General features: G+C 53.4%; 1 protein-coding gene across 9 annotated transcripts in view; it reads right to left on the bottom strand.

Moving 5' to 3' along the window:
• Positions 1-3885: 3885 nt before the first annotated feature.
• FAM178B (family with sequence similarity 178 member B) overlaps positions 3886-20475 on the bottom strand; it is a 115702-nt gene continuing 99112 nt past the window's right edge. For 2 of the 9 annotated variants that reach the window (XM_045054108.1, XM_045054107.1), the window contains exons 15-17: positions 20222-20284; positions 6578-6655; positions 5269-6042 (exon numbers count right to left, since the gene is read on the bottom strand). In XM_045054108.1, coding sequence (XP_044910043.1) covers positions 5785-6042; positions 6578-6655; positions 20222-20284 — 399 coding nt within the window. In that variant the 3' untranslated portion in view covers positions 5269-5784. The other 7 variants (XR_006595498.1, XM_023251624.2, XM_006930055.4 and 4 more) reach the window with 7 other exon arrangements.

Here is a 20475-nt window from a genome sequence, read left to right as displayed (position 1 = left end):
TGACAGAGGTAGAGTCTGGAGCCCCGAGGCTCTGGTGGTAACTTTAAGCGGGTGCAGTCCTGGAGGGGAGGAACACTAGGGCCCCGTCAGCAGATCTGGATTATAAATCAGTCCCGACAGGAGCTTTTGTTCTGAGTTAAAACTTGGCATCTGAAAGTGGAGACCAGAAGAGTAGTGGAGATAATTGGGAAAAGCAGCCCAGTTTGGATTCAGTAACAATCGGGTCTTTGCTGGTACACATAAAGGCCCCTTCTCCCGCACTGGCCAAAGCCACATTTCGCAGCTCCTTTCCACCAGAAAGAAAGCTGTGATCTTGGAGATGGCTGAAGATAGAGGGCAAGCCAGTTAACAATTAGCATGGGGTGGGCAGGGAAGGCGCTGTGCTTCAGCTGGCAGGGAGGAAGGTGTGTAGGACTCATCCAGGTTAGACCCTGGGTCTATTTGTAAGTGGAAGTAAACTGATATGCAAATGCACCTTACATTTGTTCTGTGCTTTAGACTTTGCAATCTGCCTTCACATACATTTCCTCACATCATCCTCATGGCCACTCTTTAAAAGGTAGGTATTGTTTCTCCGATTGTATAGATAAAAGGAGTCTTAGAAGGGTTAAGCAACCTGCTTAAAGTCACGTTGATAATTAGCAAGGTCAGAATGTCAAATCAGGTCTCGGGATTCCCAATTCTGTCTTTCCACCAAGTCAGAGTGTATCCAGACAACTTTTAAGCCCCAGTGTATTCCCTGCTGTTTTTCCTCACCTCCAACTCCCACCCCCACCAGGCAGAGACTTGAGCTCCTGGCTCCACCTGCAAAATGGCCCCAGTGGAAAGTTTCAAAAGGTGGTTTGGTTTCACTGGCAGGGACAGTCTTCTGTGCCTTATGGCAGGCTTTTCTGTTCCTGCTAACAGACTCTGGGAGCCCTTCCCTCCCAAATGCTCCTCAAAGATAAAGCTGCAGCTCCCCCGCTCCCCTCTTCTACCTTCACTCATTTCCTGCTGTGTTCTGTTCATTTCCAGCACTAGCCTTTTCTGTGGGTGGGTGGGCAGAGGATAAAGTTTCCTGCATGACTAGTTGCTCATGATTCATACTTATTAATAAAAGCACAACTGGTCAAAAATGAGGATTCCTGGGTTTTAAATTAAGAAAAAAAAATATACTAAAAAAAAAAGAAAAAGAAAAGGCTCCCGTACCTATCCTGTCTCCCTAGGGCCTGTCTGGCATATTCTTTTTAAGGAACCCACCCACCCTTCAGGCCTTGGCCTTGACAGACCCTCCTGCTCACCTGCCTTTGGCCAAGTCAAGAAAAGGCACAGATATGCTAAATGCCTTCTGAGGTTCTCTAAGTATCCACTGGCAGCTCAGCGCAGGCCAGTCCCTACAGATGGGCCCTGGAAGCTTTTTTTTTTTTTTTTAAGTTTTTTTTTTTTAAATTTATTTTGAGAGAGCACAAGCAAGGGAGGGACAGAGAGAGAGGGGGGAGAGAGAATCCCAAGCAGGCTCCGCACTGCCAGCACAGAGTCCAACCTGGGGCTTGAACCCATGAACTGTGAGATCATGACTTGATCTAAAGTCAGGCGCTTAACTGACTGAACCACCCAGGCGCCCCGGGCCCAGGAGTCTTATCTGAACAGCAAGCCCCCTCTTTTTCCTCCACATGTTGGTCATGTGCCATGGTGTCCCTCATTTGGGTTCTTTACCCCTAGCTCTCATGAGGCAGTTTTTGGATGGGGGAATGGAGCCCAGGGTTCACCCTGGGGTTCTTCAGTCAGCACTGCCTGGCCAAGTTCCAATGGATCTAGGAACTGTTGTCATCCCACAGAGGGGGAAATGAGAAAGCCTGGGTGAGCTACCCTTTGGGGATCTTTCTGAGGGCTTGGGGACTGAGGTGAGTGGGGACATAGGAAAAGGACTTCCTCTTTCTACTTCCTCCTAAAGGAGAGTTATCAAAGCTGTCCACCTGGGAAGCCTTTCCCTTCCCAGCCCCTCCCTGCCACCATCACCAAGAGGAAGCAGGAAAACATCCGTCATCACAGCCCCGGATGCTGCTTTTCCAGTGGCTTCAATCAGGATATCCCTCAGCCTTTTCCCAGGGGCTTAGAGATCTGGAAAGGGCAAGCGGTGAAGTTGCCAGCACCACTGTGGAATTCTTGGCCTAGAGGAGATTGAGTCTCTAACTGGTCCCGGGCCCGTTTGAGAAGATGTGGTCAGCTCCCAGCCAGTTCCAGAGAGGGCCCGTTACATGTCCCAGGGAATATCAGACGCCCTTGGGTGATCTCGAAGTGCACCCCTCTGCTCAGGTTACAGCTAGGTCTCTGGAGGAACTGAGTACTCACCAACACCTCCTTTCTCCTTGGTATCTATTTCCCTCTTGGGGATGAGTGTGTTTGGGGAGCAGGGGAGGAGGGGTCAGTGCACAAGAATCAGGATTGGGGGAAGGGCTCCAGATGTCTATGCTGATGGACAGCACCATCTCTTTCTCATAGCCACATAGAGGCGGCTTCAAGAACTGGAAACTCCCCTGTTCAGCCTCTTGGGCCTCTCTACTCCCTCTCTGCCCTTGGCAGTGAGAACAAAGAGGGGAAATTTCAAAGGTGATTTCCAGGTTTCCAGAGCAAACTGAAGAGCTGAGGATTAACTGTCAGGATGTGCAGTGTCAGAAGCAGGGGCAGCCCTGAGGGAGGTGAAGGAGGTTGGCTCATCAGAGCCTTTGCTCTTTTATCAGAGGATCTCAGGCCTACCTGATGCCGCTGGGGCCTCAGTGGTGCTCCGGCCAGGAGGGCCTGTGATGCGGCCAGGAACAGAAACCAGAACTCTGAGTCGAGTCACCCTGGGCATCCAAGTCACCCTGGCCAAGGACTTCTTCCACCTCTCACCTGGCAAAGGGAACATGGCAGGGAGATGACCCAGAACTCTGCCCTCTGAATTATAGATGCCCCCAGCTCCCAGCATTCTGGGCACCCAGCAAGGGAGGCAGCCGTGTCTAAAACAGGCCCAGGAAGTGATGGGCTACTCTTTAGGTCTGCAAATTGAGCCACTTGGCCTGAAGGTCCTTTATTTTGAGGGGGTCTCTCTCCTGGTTAGCCTGACTTACCCTGACCCCTGTGGCATGAAAGATCAAAGGAGAGGGGCACATAAACAGAGAAAGTCGTAAGCACCAGCCATGGTGAAGCTCCACCGGCAGACACTCGGGTTGAGCTGAGGCGTAGGCACAGGCCATCCTCTACTACTTCCACCTTTCATGGATGGCCCTTGCAACACCCCCTTCCAACCGAGAGTCAGGAGGAGCCTGAGACAGAGAATGGGGATACCCAGGGCCTTCTGGCAGTGGGGGCGGGGCACAGGGCCCACTTACTTCTCAAGGGGGGGGCAGGTCAAAGACAGCCAGCACTTCACTAACAATCAAGGCCCACAAAACTGATCTTGGGTAAAGCTGAGGGAAAGCAATAGCAGTATCCAGAACTGTCTTTTGGCTCTGCCACCAACCCCCCCCACCCCCGCTAGCCCCCCACCCCGACTTCTAAGTCTGGGGAGTCGATTCCAGAACTCAACAATAAACTGAATTAAGAGTAATTACAACCCTGACCCACCATTTCACTCTGTGTATCCTCCCCAGCAGGGTGGGGGTGGGGTAGTCCCAGACTGGGTCCAAAAAATGTTCCCCATTCCTGCTCCCTGGGTTTCTGACAGCTCTTGGGGCCATAGGAATAACTGCTCCTCCCTCAGGATTTACAAACAGCCCTCTGGGGCAGGGGGCAGGGCCTAGGAAGACCCAGTCACATGACTGTCCGAGGTGGGAACTCAGCACAGCAAATCAGAGATGTCAGGAAACTGGACACTGGGCAAGAGCCCTCAGGATAGGGATTGAAGGAAATCTTTTAAACCACCGATGCTGAAATAAGACTTTAGTGTGCACAAAGAAAGCTCACATTAGTGACGGAGAGAGGAAGGAGGGTGGGAGGGCCCAGGAGGCCCTGGGAAACCGGAGTGTGGAGACAAAGGCCTTGGGGCATAGGAGATGGCTGGGAGGGAAGGAGAGCGGAGGGGTGGGCCAGGCAGGGAGAGGCCATATCCGTTGCCTGGTGGGGGTCAGGGGCCGTGTGGAGGCAGGCTCTTGCTTCACCACACTGGTCCTCCTCTCGCCTCTGTTGTTCTTAGCTTCCTCCTGTTCCCTGAGCCCTGTTCGCTTCCTGCCAGAGCCAAGAGCCTAGGGCCGGCCCTGCCCTGCTCCTTTAGTCTTTCCAGGGGCTGAAGTACTGGGCCTGCGGCAAGGAGAAAAACAGAGTGTGATGGCCCTGGCCCAGGTGGTGCCCACCGTCTTGAGGCTGCTCCGACTCTTCAGCAGCAACATTCACTGCAGGCTCCTCGTGTCACGTGCTGAACTACAAAAGTCCTGTGGCTCCCAGTCCAGGGGAGAACACGGCGGGTCAACAGGCCACTTGACCACAGCACATGAGTGCTCTGTCTGGGTTCCCTCTACTCCTGGCTCGAAGGCCCAGGGCAGTGTGAAAGGAAAGTGGGGCCGGCCTCTTGACTTTGCCAGGCCACGAATCACTTCTTCTTTTCATGACAAACATGCTTTTCCCCACCAGAGACTAGTGTGATCCAGTTCCTTGGGGATTGAGGGTGAGGTTTGCTCTCCAGCTTTCTCAGAGACTTGTGAAATCTGAGACCCAAGCCACAGCCTGTGGCCAATGTGTCAGACCCAAGTCAGAGGTTACAGGAGGAAGGACAAACAGAGAAGTCAGAGCACAGGCAAGTTGGGAGCCCAGGAGCATTGGGAGGATGGGTGGAGAGATTCTCACCAGACCCAGCCTGTCTCCATCAAGGGCTGGGGGCTAGGGGAGGGAAGAGTTCCTGAGCCAGCCGGTGCTGCCTGTCAGAGGGACAGAGGCCAGAAGAGAGGCTGCCAGAGCAGGGGTTGGGCTGTGCTTAAGTCTGCAGGCTCAGGAGTCAGGCTGGATCTGTGCCTTGGTTCTGACATTTACACGCTGCCTGCTGCCTGTGTGATGGGGCAAGCTATTTAACCTCTCAGTGACTCTGGTTAGCTTGCTCATCTGTAAAATGGGATCATAACAATACCTGTCTCATGGGGTTATCTGGATTCATAGAGAAAAGAGTCTTAGTTCAGTAAGTAGTACCTATGACTATTATTACCTAGAGAACTTGAGAAAATCAGGGGTGTGGAGGTTGTTGCTACAGAAATTGGAGAGACCAGGGCAGACTGAGAGGGTCCCTTTCAGCAGAGTAGGAGGCCAGCCTCAGGCCTGCAGAACAAGTTGGAAGAGGGTAGACAGTTGGGTCCTCTGGTGCCCCTTCCTGGCCCTGCTCACTGCTACTCCTGGCTCAGGCTCTACCCTCTTTAGGATGAAGTTTTTCTTTGCATTTGCCCAGGAATTGGGTTCTCTGTTTCTCCCTCACTATACCCCCACACTGGGCATTTGATCCTTTTTTTTTTAATTTATTTATTTCTTTTGAGAGAAAGAGTGCATACACACACGCGCGCACACACACACACACACACACACACACACACGTGGGGAATGGCAGAGATAGAGGGCGGGGAGAGAGAACCCCAAGCAGGCTCCTCCTCAATGTCAGCTCAGAGTCTGCCTCAGGGCTCAGAACCAAGGAGATCTGACCTGAGCTGAAATCAAGAGTCCCCATGCTTAACTGCTAAACCGACTGAGCCACCCAGGCGCCCCAGGGCATTTGATTCTTGATAAGAAAGATGAAGGTCCTCCAAGGCAGCTCCACACCCCATGCTGCCTTCTCCACCCATCTGCCAGTCAGGAGCTCAGGAGTTGCAGTGGGGGTTGGCATGCTGCTGGCTCTGGGCAGCCCACCTGACCACTTCCTTCCCCTCCTAAGCGGGGGGCTTGAGGGGGCACCACCTGGGGTTGGCAGTGAGCCAGGAGTTCCTGCCAGCGGACGTAGGTCTGGGCCGCCAGGTCCTTGAGTCTGGTCCGGTGCATGGCGTGGGGGCTCTCCCGGATATGGGTGTTGATGTGGCGGTCCAACTGCATGCACAGCAGCTGCAGCTCTCCCTGCAGGGGTGGGGTGTTCATGGGGGAGGGTGTGCCATGGGCCAGGCCCATCCGTAGTAGGGAAGGAGGGAGAATGAAGTCAGAGAAAGGGAGGGATAGATTTTTTTTTTTAATATATGTTTTATGTTTATTTACTCATTTTTGAGAGGAAGAGAGAGTAGAGGGAGGGGCAGAGAGAGAAAAAGAATCCTAAGCAGGCTTCCATGCTCAGCGAGGAGCCTGATGCGGGGCTTGATCTCATGACCATGAGATCATGACCTGAGCAGATATCAAGAGCCGGATGCCCAACTGACTGAGCCACCTAGACGCTCCGAGAGGGACGAATCTGAATGACTGCCCAGAAGTAGGGTGGGAAAGGGAGGAGAGGAACAGGGCAGCTGCTGGGGGCTCGGGTCAGTATCCATTAGCAATGCCTCATGGGACACTGGGAGAAGGAAGGAACCTGGCTCCCCAGACCCACTTCTTTCTCAGCCTCCCACTCTTTGCAGCTCCTGACAGTGGGCTGGCCTCCACCTTAGCCTCTTGGATAACTCACCCACTGGTCTGGAGTAATGTCCTGGCAGCTGACCACCACCCCGGCCAGTGTCAGAAGGCTGTGGCACAGGTAGCAGACCTGGGAAGAACAGAGAGAGAGAGGCTTCCCTAACTCCGTCCCCTCCAGACTCCTTGTTCTCAGGCCCAGCGGCTGAGGACAGGGACCCAGCCCACCACTGGGCTTCCACCGACAGTTTCCAAGGAGGTGTCTCTAAGGAGGGGTATAGACCCACTCACTCAGAACTCTTCCTCTGATGAATGACTATCCTCCCTTCATTCAGAAAAAGGAGAAATCTAATCTCTGCCATCTAGAAACCCATAAGGTCACGCAGCCCTGTCCCAGGAGCCCAGCATGCTGGGGACCTGTCCACTCTGACCTCTGCCCGGTATCTGTGGTCCTGCTCTGTTCACTGAGGCACCCACCCATGCCAGATGCCACTATTCTCTATGTGAGGACATGGCTCCTAGGTGTCCAGCTTGTCCCTCGGCAGGACACCACTTGCACAGACAGACGTGGAGCCCTGTCTGGACAGTCAAACCATGTCGACCTGAGGAGGCAGATGAAGAGAAGAGAGGCAAATGGGAGACAGCTTGGGTTTAGCATCTGCACACTTTATCCTCCAACTCATATCCTTGCTCTTGCCCCCTGGACACTTGGGAGGGGGGATGTGCAAACAGAACAAAGGCCAATTCCATCAGATCAGGGAATGGTTTGATTCCTGGATGCCCCTGGACTCTGTCGCTGCCCATTCACTTATGGGACGTTCATCTGCTGTGCAGACCAAGTGAGGCGCAGGGAGGACCCTCAAAGACAGGTGTGGCTTCTGACCTGAAACACAGCCTGCTCCTTGTGCTCTGAACTCCTCTCTGTGGGCACTCCCCTCCTCCACTCAGAGGTGCCTGTTGCCTTGTCCCCTTTAGACTCCTATGTCTAAGATAGGGAGGTGGCAGGAAACAACCCCACCGTTGTGCCCGTGGCCGATAACTAGCTCTGAGGCTGAGCTGGGATGGGAGAGGTGAGCTCCAGAGACAGCCAGCAGGGTTTAAGCATGGTGATAACAGGGCCAGAGCTTAGAACCAGCCCAAGCCTCCCCTGTGCCCCCACTTTCTCTGCCTATACCGTCCTCCTCTCTTAGAGTATCTGGAGATGCCCCAGAAACAGCAGTGGCCACTCTGCACAGACCCAGTAGCCTCCTTAGGGCAGAAGCCAGAACCACTTTTGAGGGCACCAGACCTGATACTATGGAGTATCGTCTTGTTGAACTCAAATACTACTCTGCAAAATCCTGAGAAGGGAAGCCACCTACCCCCACCCTGGACCCAGCCTGCTCTTCAGCGCGACAGCTGAGGCCCACAGGTGGTGTGACCCCACAGTCTGGCCAGGTTGGGCGACACCACACCCCGCAGGCAGGGAGAAGACGCAGTGGGGAAAGCCAAGGGGAGCGCCGGTGTGCCTTCCGGGCAGTGCTGCCCCAGGTTGGGCAAGATCCAGTTTCTGAGCCAGCTGCTCCTGTCAGGTCCTGCAGCTGCCCGTACCCGAATCCCCCAGCTGGGCTGGCGTGTCAGTGAGCTGGCTCGCTGGCAAGCTGCTCCTTCCCCCAAGCTCCCCTTCCCCAGCCTGTCCTGGACTTAAGAAGGTCCACAGCATTCAGAACATTCAGAACCCTAACGCCTCAGTCCCCGCAAAAAGCTCAGGCCGCCCCCACTGCCCCCATAAAGCAGGCACAAGTCTGTATGCCAGACACTGTGCCTTGACTAAGACACAGCCACAAACACTTAGACATTACAAAAAGATACTTCAGAGGCACCCGGGTGGCTCAGTTGGTTAAGCATCTGACTTCGGTTCAGGTTATGATCTCCTGGTCTGTGGGCTCAAGCCCTGCGTTGACCTCTGTGCTGACACCTCTGAGCCTGGAGTCTGCTTTCCATTCTGTATCTCCCTCTCTCTCTGCCCCTCCCCCACTCACACACACACACACACACACACACACACACACACACACACACTCTCTCTCTCTCTCTCTCTCTCTCTCTCAAAAATAAAAAACATTAAAAAGAAAAGAAAAGAAAAGAAAAAGATACTTCAGGAAGGCAATCATTTGGTCAACAAATACTAAATCTTAGCTTCCCCATGGACCAAAAGGAGAAAGTGTCCTTCTAGGTTTTTTTGGGGGGGGAGGGGGTGATATGCAGCTCAGAAGGCTTCAGGGAGGAAGTGACTAAGCTAGGCCAGGCCTCAAAGGAACAGCAGGATCTGAGGTGAAGATGGCCCTGTTAAGGGTGGTGGCTGGGCTAAGATTACAACACCAGACAGATCCTAGGGCTGATGAAAGAAACAGAGGCAGGGCACATTGGGGGACTGACCATCAGGTGGCTGGCTGGGTTGCAGCAGAGGGGATGGAGGGAACATCCCGAGGACAGGGCTGGCCCCAGACAACCTAGACAGTGAGTAGTGGAGGCCATTCGAGGCTCTTGAGCAGAGAGGTTGGGTTGTGGGAACAGACGGCCCCCAACCCCACCAGGGAAGGAGGCACCAGAATCAGTTTTGATGGAATTCACTAGAGTGAAAATGTGGCTCTCTCTGACAGGATTATAGGATGTGAGAAATAAGTCCACCAACCCAATCAAAAGAGGAACAGAGGAATCTGGAGACTTGGAGCACAGTGAAGTGAAGCTTTAATCAACGTTCTTGCAAGAGCAAGTGTTTGATGGACAGGCACACGCGGGGCAGTTACAGCAGACAATTCATCCCCTAGTGTGCAAGTCCCTCCCCTGGTTGCTCATTGGCTGAGTACTACAGAGGTTACAGCCTTACGCGGATGTCACCTATGCTCGTGTAAGGCACAAAGTAGTCTGATTGGAACAAATGTATGTTCCTTGAGGTGATGCAGAGACTTTCAGTCCCTCTTCTCTTTGTTCCCTGGAGCATGTTCATTGCAAAGCCCGCGAAAATAAGCCTGCAAAATGGAGAGGGGAATAACCTGAAAGTGTCTAAGGGTTTGGGACTCCATTGTTGGAGGGTTGGCGGCGGGGGGTGGGGGGGGGGTTCGTACATATTTCTAATAGGTTGTAAACCTACTGTTAACCAGTCAGCACAGCTTTTATTTGGTATTTCTGAAAATGAATCATCTCCCTTACTTCTCACATAGGACACCCTTTATCTTTTCTTTTCTAGGGTTATTTTTCTACAATGTGGGTGCTTTATTCAGATAACCCAAATACAATTAAAGTTTTTAAAAATTAATTTTAAAGAAGACAATACCAGTTATTATTGATTGAGCCTATTGGGTTTAGGGTAGGTGTGGGGGCAAAGGAGAAAGACATGACCCTGAAAAAGAGCAGTGCTCTTAGCACGGGGGCCCCTCTTTGAGAGGGCACTGAACAAACTGCTAGTGAGAGGTGGTAGGAGCTGCCAAGAAAATACCCAAGGGCCACAGAGCCATGGGCTGGTCAGAGGAAGGCCGGGAAAGACGCCTATCTGAGTGATCTTTGCATTTCAGAGGCCCCTGTGCTGTGTACAAAGCCCTGGGCTAAAAGGGATCTTGGAGCCACTCTGGAATTGGTACAGAGGCCAGTCTCTGTCCCTGGAGGTTTCAGGCAATCTTGCTCCCCCTCATCCACCCACCCCCCCCAAAGAATCTATCTTCTGGGAGGGAGGCGGGGTGAGGGTGGGTCCAGGATCTGAGGAATGCCCTGGAGGAAAGTCTGTGCTGTGGGGGATTTACTGAGAGAAAAAAGCTGCTTGGGACTAAGTGTGTGTGGGTTTCACAACTTGATTCTTAGGCTGATTCCCATCATTGAATCTAGAGGGAAAATCCCAGGAAAACTATTCTGAATGTGTGTTTGGGGGGGGGGGGGTGGCGAATAACAAGAAGGAAATGGTAGTCCTGAAGATAGGACCCTGTTTACCACATTTTATAAGCTGATTTCCCAAATCGGGAAGAAAACCTTGCCCACTACCTACAAGGAGGGCTGAGTGCATATCTTCCTTACACTTAGGGGTGATCCCTTGAGGGGAGGCCCTTCAAGGAAGACTTTGATCCAACGTAAGGGGAGGTGATTCAACGGGTGCACAGAAGTCACCACAAAGACAGCAGTTTTTATAGTTGTACTTTTGGGAAAGAAAGGTTTCATGCTGCATGGGAAGCGTCCAGCCCATCTGGTCCTCTCCCTTTCCTGAGACACCCCCCCACCTCCGCCGTGACCCCGGCATTGAGGAGAGGTAAGAGACAAAAAGAGCTCATCTAGAAAAAGGGAAAAGGAAAAAAGGTGGTACTGAGAGCATGCATAGCTTCTTCTGAACCCCACCCTTCCCAGACTCTTCTCCCTTGCTCCGTTTTGTGAAGGTTCCAGGAGCAGACATTAGCAGAAACTGGGGCTCTGGCTAGGAGGGGGCTGCACCTGAGCCTCCTTCCTCTGAGAGGCAGGCCCTGGGCACCAGCAGAGGTGGGGAGGGCAGGCCATTCTCTGGAGGACACAGAGTAAACAGCCAGGTGTGGGAGTTACGTTTCCTGCTCCAGTCACACCGTGGCCAGCTCCTGAACTTAGCAAGCCTGTTCCTGTCCTGGCTGGCACCACGGAGACATGGGGCTGTCTTCCCTTTCAAGACACAGGGAAGGGAAGTTGGGCCTGGGCCATGCAGCAGCTGGGCTGGTACACGGAGACGCCAAGGCCCCCTGCCTTCTCCCATTTCCTCCACAGCTGGAAACACAAGGTGGCCCTTTCCTCAGCCTGAGGCACTTCCAAGTCCCTTAGTGTGTGTGTGTGTGTGTGTGTGTGTGTGTGTGTGTGTGTGTGTCTGGAGGGGGTAGAAGTCAGTGTGGCTTCAGGGTTAAAGGGCAGTGCAGAGACACTCCTTGGGGTGGGGGTGGGAGGTGCTATGCTTCTCTAGCCTTCAGGATGTGGTCTGAAGAATGGGCCCTCACCAGGTCAGGTGGCACAGCTCCTCCCCCACTGGGTGTCAGTGGAGGCTGGGAAGTCCCTATGGAAAATGAAGCCTAGGGAAACCTCAGTCAGCAAGTTGGGGAAAGGTAGAGTCTGAGGGTAAGGAGTGGGACGTGCCTGAACCCAATGTGGACAAGACGAGACTGTCCCCTGCCAGTGAGGCCTTTAGCTTTCATTTTCTGGGTCTCTCTCCAGAGTCAGGCGGGCCAACTTTTCTGGGAAGTTCTGTGCTGTGCAGTATGCCTCCTTCCTGGCTCTAGAGCCTGAAGGCGGGCCCTGCCCTCCCCCTGGGGAAGGAGGACAAGGATGAGGGATAGGGCCTGTCACCCTCCCAGGAGGAGGGGAAGGCCAAATTCTCCTTTATCTGGTCCAGCTAGTTTTGACCCCGGGAACCACCAGCCAAGTCTCCATTTGTAGCACTTTCGTCACAAGACAAAAGGAAAAAAGGGTGAACATTTCCCAGGAATTTCATCCTTTAGAAAATTCCCCTCCAGCTAATGCCAAGGAGCAGGCTGTGGCCTGGGTTATTTACACAAAAAAATGGGCAGAAAGGAGGCAGAGGATCTCCCAGGAAGCCACTCGCTCTGGCCAGAACATTATGGTCTCTTCCACCTCCAGTCATGACCAAAGATCCAGGCTTACCCTAGGCAAGTCTCCAAACCAAGCCCTCTCTCTGGGGGCTGCCAGGCTGGGTGGGCATCCTGTGGGAGCAGGTCCAGCCAGGCTCTGGGGAAGCTGCCTGGGGTGCTGGGGTTGGGGCGGTGGGGAACAAAGGCCGACTCAGGAACACCTGCTGAGGAAAACCAAGACTGACCCAAAGGACATGGCCTCCCCTGCCTGGCTGCTAGGGCCAAGGGACTCCTGCTCAGGAAGCTGGCCCTGAATGCCTACAGGTATCAGCTCCCTGCCTGGGATGCCAGGAGCCCAGAGCAGCCTCCTTTGCTATCTCCTCTCTATGCTCACAGGACCTGCATTCAACCACAACCTGCCTAGGCTGCTCTCAGCTCTGTCCAGAGGGCCTGACGATGGACCCCAGGGGGAGAATTCTGCACAGGTCCCATCATTGCCACACGTGGGTCCACTCACGGCTTTTGCTCGGCTGGAGACAGATGCACCCACACATGATGAAGGTCTAGAACTAAGCTAGTCTGGGAAAGACTGAAGCAGCACTGGTCTGCCATGGCACAATTCAGACCCAAGGCTAGAGCTGGGCCTCCACCAATTCCCTTTTCTTTTTTCTTTTTGAAATTAAATTGAAACCTACAGCACCACTTCACAGTGCCCTGACCCAGCAGGGCTCCCAGAGAGGCCTGATGGTTCTCATTTTGAGCAGATGTGGAAGCTGAGCTTGGAGAGGTCCCCCAACTGCATAACCATCTCCAGTAAGGGTTAGGTCTGAAGCAGATGTCTGTACTCTCTGCCTAAGGCTGAACAAGCTCTATGTGTGTTTTCCATAAAGGGGACTTAACACTGAAGACACCTCCTTTCAGAAAGAACAGGCTCCCTTTGCACTGCACAGCAGGGGCCTAAGGGCCTGATAGTGGAAGGACAGGGAGAAGACGAGCCTGTACCCCCAGACAGGGAGCAGGGCCCCAAGCTTGAGCCCCAAGGGCATGGTCCAGGTACCTTACCACAGGATGGGCAAATAACAACAACAATAATTAGTAATGACTAATCCTGAGGTAGGGCCACTTGCAGGCCTCAGGCCAAGAGCCTTAGCTTGGTGAGAGAGCCAAACCTTGTCCAGCTGGTATGTCCACTAGAACACAAGATGAGAGGGGATGCATTTTTCTAGGTGAGCCCCATCGGGACAGGTCCTGGAATACAGCACCTGCCATCACCTCTAGGATGCTATTTCTTCCCTGTGCCCACAAGCAAACCACATGACATATTCCCCTTGCTCATGCTGCTACTGCTCCAAGGTTACTCCCTGACCTCGGCTTGGGGCCGGCACTAAAGCAGCAAGCAGGGGGCTGTGCTCAACGGAAAGCTGAGTTTGGAAGAGAGTCTGACCAGGACAGGTCATGGGTCATAAGTCCTAGCAAGAAGGAAATGACAAGGATGCATGACTGTTAATTAGGAAATGAGACAGTGCCACAAGGTCTCTTTGCTGCCAAGGGTCTCTGAAGGCACAGAGCTGAGAGGCCCGAGAGCAGAAGCAAAAGGCAGGGCTCCTGCCACACTTACCCTCCGGGCTTACAAGGCCAGACAGTTGGTTCTGTAAATGGAGGTGCCGGTGTAGGCACGGGGGTGGGCGGAGCCCAAACGTGGAGCAAAGATGAGGCCAACTGAGGGTGACAGGAGACAGGCTGGCAGAGTTTGGCTAGGAACCGGACTTCTGGCTCAGCTGTGGGGAATAGCCACTGCCTGGAAAGTTGCTCTCAGGTCCCAGCTGGATGGATGGGCAGGCAGTGTCCACTGAGACTGCTGAAGGATCCCAGAGGCCCAGCATGTGCCCATCTGCTCAGATTCCTCAGAAGACGGGCCCCTTAACTGGACTTCTGGCTGCTCAGAGAAAATACTCATACTTCTCTCTGCCCAGGGTCAGAGACTCAAGACCCAGAGACTCAAGACCCTAAACCCAAGACAGACAGAGGGATTGATTCTCTTTTAAGCTTTATCCCAAACTGGACCCTGAGCAGTCTTGGCCCCTGCTCCCGGTACTGAGGATAAGGAGGGACATGGGAGGCCCTGGCACAGTGGAGTTGGGGTAGGAAAGAGATGGAGTTGGGACAAAAGCAGGAAGACTAGGGGCTTTTAATTCCTGTGGATCTGCTGCAGGGAGGTTATCTCAGAGCATCTGACCCATTCCTGTGTCTGCTGGTGGGAGGAATAAGGGGCTGCAAGCAAACCTTTGCTAGAGTGCTCCCACCCAGCCCACCCTTCCTTTCTGGCTTCCTGCTGGCCGTGGGGGGTAGGGGAGATGACAAGTGGGGATTGGCTGGCTCTTCCTGCTCCTCCGGCTGGGATGAGAGACCCTGACCCCAGGGGGATGTGGACCGGAAACCCAGCTCTGCTGACTACCCAGAGAGGGACAAGATTCTCAGTGCAAACGTTTGAGAATTTAGGGCTGGCCATGCGCATGCACATCAGTATGTGGGTGCCAGTGTTGGAGGGAGCCACTGAAACCATCCAGGGTGTGGGCATGGGCATCTTCCAGGGGCTGGAGAGGCTGCAGAAGTACGGGCCTCTTCAAAAGCCATTTCCTCAAAAGCTTCTTCTCTTTCTTATCTTTCTCTTTCACTCACTGAAGTGGTGAGTTCACCTGGTGTGCTGACATGGGAAGAACCTAGAAAGCACTATTCTTATACTTGCCAGGGATACTGGAGAGTAGGGCCATTGCCCATGGCTGCAGACCAGGCCATGGGCATCTAAAGTTTTGGGGTACTCAAGATCCTGCTCTCTCCTTTATCAGAGTGTCCCAGTCTCCCATTCCCTATACTCCATGGTGATGACTTCAGCCCTGACTCCAGGGGAAGATATGTAACCCGGGCCTGCCAAACGCTATATGCCTGGCTATATGACTGGCTTACAGATGAGCACATGACCCAATCCAAGCCACTGAGACTCAACTCTGGGATTCTAGACAGAATTTCTTTCCCCCTGGATAGGGCTGCTGAGGGAAGGACAGAAGCCTGGAGTTTCTCAGGGTCAGCAGGGAAGGCCTGCCTTGGAATGCACCAAAGGGGCAGAGCTGAGAGATGTAGAGAACAACACTGAGGTTTCATGACTCTGCTCAACTCCTGCTCCGGCTGAGCCTAATGAGCTGTTCCAGGACCTTCCAGGATGTGTGTCTGTGTTTCTGTAACTACAAAGTCCTGGCAAAGGCATGGGAGAAGGGACAAAAAAGGCAGTGAGCAGAAGAGCAGTTGAGAAGGCCATGGCTTGCCTGGAAACTGCTATTCCAACTGAGGAAGTGAGTGAGGGACCTTACTCACCTTTCCTGGTCCCCCTTAGCTACCTGGTGGGAGCTGAGCCCAGGTTGCTCAGTGCAGCACTTACAAGGCAATGTTCCTTGGAAGGTACAGCCCAGGAGGAGAGGCCGGTGTGTGGGGCTGGATGCAGGTGAGGTGGGAAGGGTCCCTCCCACAGGGGTGCACCTGCTAGGGCAGCCATTTCAGTGGGAGCAGTGGGACACAGCTGAGATTGACTCTGGACCGATCCTCACAGGCAACTCTGTTTAGTTGTGTAAAGCAATGTGTGGACAGGCCATGGGTCAAATGAACAGACTGCAATGACCATGGGGATCCAAGGGCAGGGGAGACAGGCCAGGCACTGCCAGGAAGAAGGAACAGCAGGAGCAAAGAAAATGGAGTCTTGACCTCTCACATTTCCCAGGATTTCTGGGAAAGATGTCCCCTGTCTGGAATCAAATGATGTGGTTTGACTTGCAGGAGAAAAGCTGAAGGCATGAAGTAGGGTCTGCTGACAGAGGGGCTGAATGTGATGGGAGAGGCATTCAGGATTGCCTTTTCTTATGTAAGAATGGGAGGAAGACAATCACAGGGTTGTTGAGGAGGACTCTGAGGACTTGAAAGACGAAGAGAAGGAGTAGTGTTGGGCCAGAAGCAGATGAGTCACCTTGCATGGGGTAAGGGCTCTGCCTGAGGGAGGGACCCCCATGGGTCGCAAGAGGACTGGGCCTGGGGCAAGAGCAGGTTCAGAAGCTGCCTGAAGAATCCAAGCCTGCCCTCCCCCCAGTTTTAACTCTGTGGCTTCAAGCCCTGCTCACACACTTGCAAAGAAGCCAGAGTTCCTGGGCCCCAAACAAAGCTGGTTTGGGCCTGGGCCCCATGTGGCCTTCAGATGCTCAGAAGTACCTGTTCCGAAGAGGCACCGCAGCCTCCTAGGTGGGTGTGACCCGGGACTGATGCTTGGATCACCCCTTTGGGTCAGCTTCCCAGAGGCCATCTCTTTGAGGTTTATTTCAAAAGATGTTTGATGTTCTTCACTTTGGAGGAAGTAAGGAGGAACCAATCACAGACTTGGCAGGGAAGAACTCAGGATTCCTGAATATTTGTTTTCTTTTTTTTTTTTTTAATTAACTAATTTATTTTGAGAGAGAGAAAGAGAGAAAGTGTGTGTGTGTGCGCATGTGTGTGCACATGCACATAAGCAGGGGAGGGGCAGAGAGAGAAGGAGAGAGAGAATCCCAAGAAGGCTCCTCACTATCAGCACAGAACCCGACATGGGGCTTGAACTCATAAACTGTGAGATCATGACCTGAACAGAGACCAAGAGTCAGATGCTTAACTGACTAAGCCACCAGGTGTCCTATTTTCTGTTTGTTAAAACTAGTTGGTTTCTTCCCAACCCATCTAATCTTGCCCTAACCAAGGTCTCCAGCTCTGTGGGTATGATTCTCCCTAAGGTATAGGGTGAGGGGCAGGAAATAAGGATGGGCAGGTGAAAGGCGGAGAGTGTGTGGAGAGGGGGAGGCTCCTGTTCCACCTGTGCTTCTGGGTGACCCAGGGTGAGGGGCCTGTGCTCCAGCCAAGAGTGAGGGGGTATGAGCCACCAGGGCTTAGCGGCACCCTTTCTGCTCACTCCCCACAACCTCCCAAACCACACCCCAGTCACTCAGGCTGCTCTTGGCAGGGTTACCAACACAGGGACAGGCCAGCTGCCTTTGCAGCAGGAGCAAAAGCAGTAAAACTTGTTTGTCAACTCTACTAACACGAGGGCACACCACAAAGATATAAAGACATGTACACAACACATATGCACACAGACATACATGCATGCACCCAGACACACACACACACACACACACACACACACACACACACACAGGGCAGGCCCACACCCTCTGCAGAAGATGTGCAGAGACCCAGGAGTGAGCTCAAAGGAGTTTGTGGGTGCAGAGCAGAGTTTGTTTACCCCAGAGCATCACTCCAGCTTGGAGCGCTCCCCCGCCCCCACATAAAATCAACTCTTTACACACACACCTTCTCTAATACACAAACCATCCCCAAGCCTCACAAGCACAGAGCCAGACAGCAAGCGGTGTGCATGGTGAGGAAGCTGACCGGAGCCACCTGAAGTCCTCAGGCTTGCTTTGGGTGGTGGGGCCTCCTGCAGCTGCCCCCTAGCCCCTGGGGGAGATGGGGACCATCACAGATGCAGAGCCCTCAGTAGGCCGTGCACTGCCTGCCCCACGAGGACACTCATCAGGCTCCATGGAGAACATGCCCAGGAGGACAAGGAGAAAGGAACCCAGTTTCTGGTGCCTCAATGCAGCCCCAATCTGGGACTTCCCCCTTTGTGAACCTCTGTTTTCTTCTCACACAATGACAGTTAACTTCCTCAAAGTTCCCAAATTTAACCAAACTGGGGAAAAACTTATTCCCCACTATAAGGACTCTGGTTCTGTAGACCTTCCAAAATTCCAGGAGAAAAGTGGAACAACAAAAATTCCTTCACTATAGCAAAGGGCCAGGGGAGAGGTGGAGGAAGGGGGGGAGAGCAAGAAACAAGAAAGTATGGTAAATAAAAACAGAACATACAATGGCAGGTCTAACAAGACCGAAACATCAGTAATCTCAATAAACGTGAACAGGCCAAAACTCTGAGGTTGGGCAGAATGCAATTAGACAAAATCTGGCCCAAGATGGTCCATGCAAGTCAGCTAAAAGGAAACTCCTGGTTCTGGGTTAGAAGGCTGAGTGGGTCACTTTGAGGGGACAGCAGCAAATTGCATCCAGTCACATGTTTGTCTGCAGAGCAGTCAGAAGGACAGCCTCACCCACAGGGGCCTGGGGTGTGGGGGGAGGGGTGCTGGTCTCTTACTGAACAGGTATCCAAGGACCAAATGGAGGCACTGGGAGGCCAACTCTCTGGAGCTGGTTCTTGCATTAAAACATCCTCTCCACCTCTCTCATCTGAATGGCACTGCCTCTTGAGGGGCTGTCTCAGACCCCCATGCCTCACTCTGGCCTAGATGTTTATTCTCCTCTGGGAGAGACCCGCTCAAACCAGGTGAGCACAGGGCCACTAATAACCACCAAGGGGCCAAGCAACCCCTTTATCAAGAGCACTTTAAAAGGCTGGAAGTGTTCTAATCGTCTCGTTAGGAAGCGAATCCTTTCTTCCTTTTTTTCAGAATCTTATATTCCACACAAGCTCTGCCATGATTTGCTAGGACACTTTGTGCCCTGACCCAGCTAGGACAAACAGCCAGGGCAGGAGCCCTCCCGTGGCCTCCCCTCCAGCCTCCCTGAAGGGTTGCAGCAGGACCATGTTGCTGCTTTTTGTTGTTCTTGGTGGTTAGCTTTCCCAGGCAGGAATCTCACTAGCTTATAATTACGAACAATGTGACCTGATTGGTTCTCTCATAAGCAGGTAACACTTCTGAAGTCAAGGACCTCCGACAAGAGAAGTGCAGGCTATAAACCCTTGTGGCCTTAATGAAACAAGGACTTTAAGAGACAAGGCGGCTGACAAGCAGAGGCTGGTCAGAGGGCATGCGGAGGGAGGGAGGTTTCGAGAAGCAGGGCAGGAGGGTGGATGGCCATAATGGGGTGGTAGAAAAGAGTTCAGGGAGGGGGAGAGGAACTCATGTTGCATTCATTCGTTCATTCATTCACTCATCTAGTGCCAAATATGCCATGCCGAGAAGCCCTGGCTGTGCTCATGGTCTAGCTGGGGAGACCAACAAGTAAAGGGTCAACTGCAAAGCCACAGGATCAGTGAGGAGAGAAAGTCAAGCCCTGGGGCACCAGTCAGCAGCTCTCCCAGCCAGCCACTGGAGGACAGGGCAGGGAGGGGAAGAAGGCTGGGAGCTTCCTAGGAGAGGGAGGAGACTGGGCCAAACACCCACCCCCTCCTTCGTTCCGCTGCAAAGGAGGAGATGGGGAGAACAGGGGGAGGGGAGCCTGGCAGAAGTGTTTATCTGGAGGGCTGGAGGAGGGCAGTCACCCCAGCCTCTCACAGGAAATCTTCCAGACAGGGTGAGCAAGGCCTGGGGGGATGGGGCTCAGCACTGCAGCCCCAAGGGTTAGGAAAGCCCTTTCCTCCAGGTCAGGTTGCCTGGGGCCAAGCTCACTCTGGCCTTAGTTTCCCCACTGTGCTTGGACAGAAGGAAGTCAAAGACTTTGAGCTCTAGGGATGAAAGGCTCAGCCCAGGCCCAGACCACCACTCCCTGTAAAATAGGGCTGGTGACGCCACTGCTCTTTTTGGCTGGTGAGTAGCCTGATCACCTTTGAAGATGAAACATGCTTGGGCCTAATGAGGAGTCAGTTGGCCAAGGTGGGAGTAGGGCTGGGCTGTGGGAGCCTGGCACCTGCCCCACCAGGCCCCTCGTGGTCAGCACGGCACCAGCCCGGGAGGACAGAACTCTGCCCATTTCTGTGCAGACCCGCGTCTCCGAACCAGCCCCACCTCCTCCCCTTCCCAGCCCAGTGCCCTTTCCCTCCTCTGCTCCAGGCTGGGATCAATCCTAGGTGGGTTCAAGCTGCAGCAAAGGCCTTGGAGACCTGCGTTGGCCTCATGTGTCTCCTTCACTTGCCCTTGGACCCACGTGCCCCCTTCACTGCCCTGGGCTGGGCCAACACTCTAACCCTACCCTTTTGGGGCACCCTGATGAGACATACTGTCCCCTCCATGTTTCCAGGCCAAACAGGTCATTTCCAATATGGCAGCAGACAAGGGGGACACAGTTTCCTTTATATGCATGAGAACAGTACTCAAAATAAAGGATACCCTCAGCCCGCTTCCTCCTCTTCTTCCCTGGTTGTTGAACAGACATTTGCTGCCAGATGGGCTCTGAAAAGCAAGGAGCCAAGTGGAAGCCTCTGGCTTGGTAGTCCCAACTCTGCTGGGTGAGGTCACAGGAGTGGGCTCCAAAGTGTCTGAAGCACACACTCCTCACTGGGCAGATCAGATACAAGCCTTTTCTTTTCTGCTACCACTCCCTCTTCTTCCTCTCTCCTTTTTCCTTCCCCTAACCCAGCCTG

This window comes from Felis catus, chromosome A3 (genome assembly GCF_018350175.1).
Source record: "Felis catus isolate Fca126 chromosome A3, F.catus_Fca126_mat1.0, whole genome shotgun sequence".
Classification (NCBI taxonomy): domain Eukaryota; kingdom Metazoa; phylum Chordata; class Mammalia; order Carnivora; family Felidae; genus Felis; species Felis catus.
This window is presented reverse-complemented; position numbering and strand designations above follow the sequence as displayed.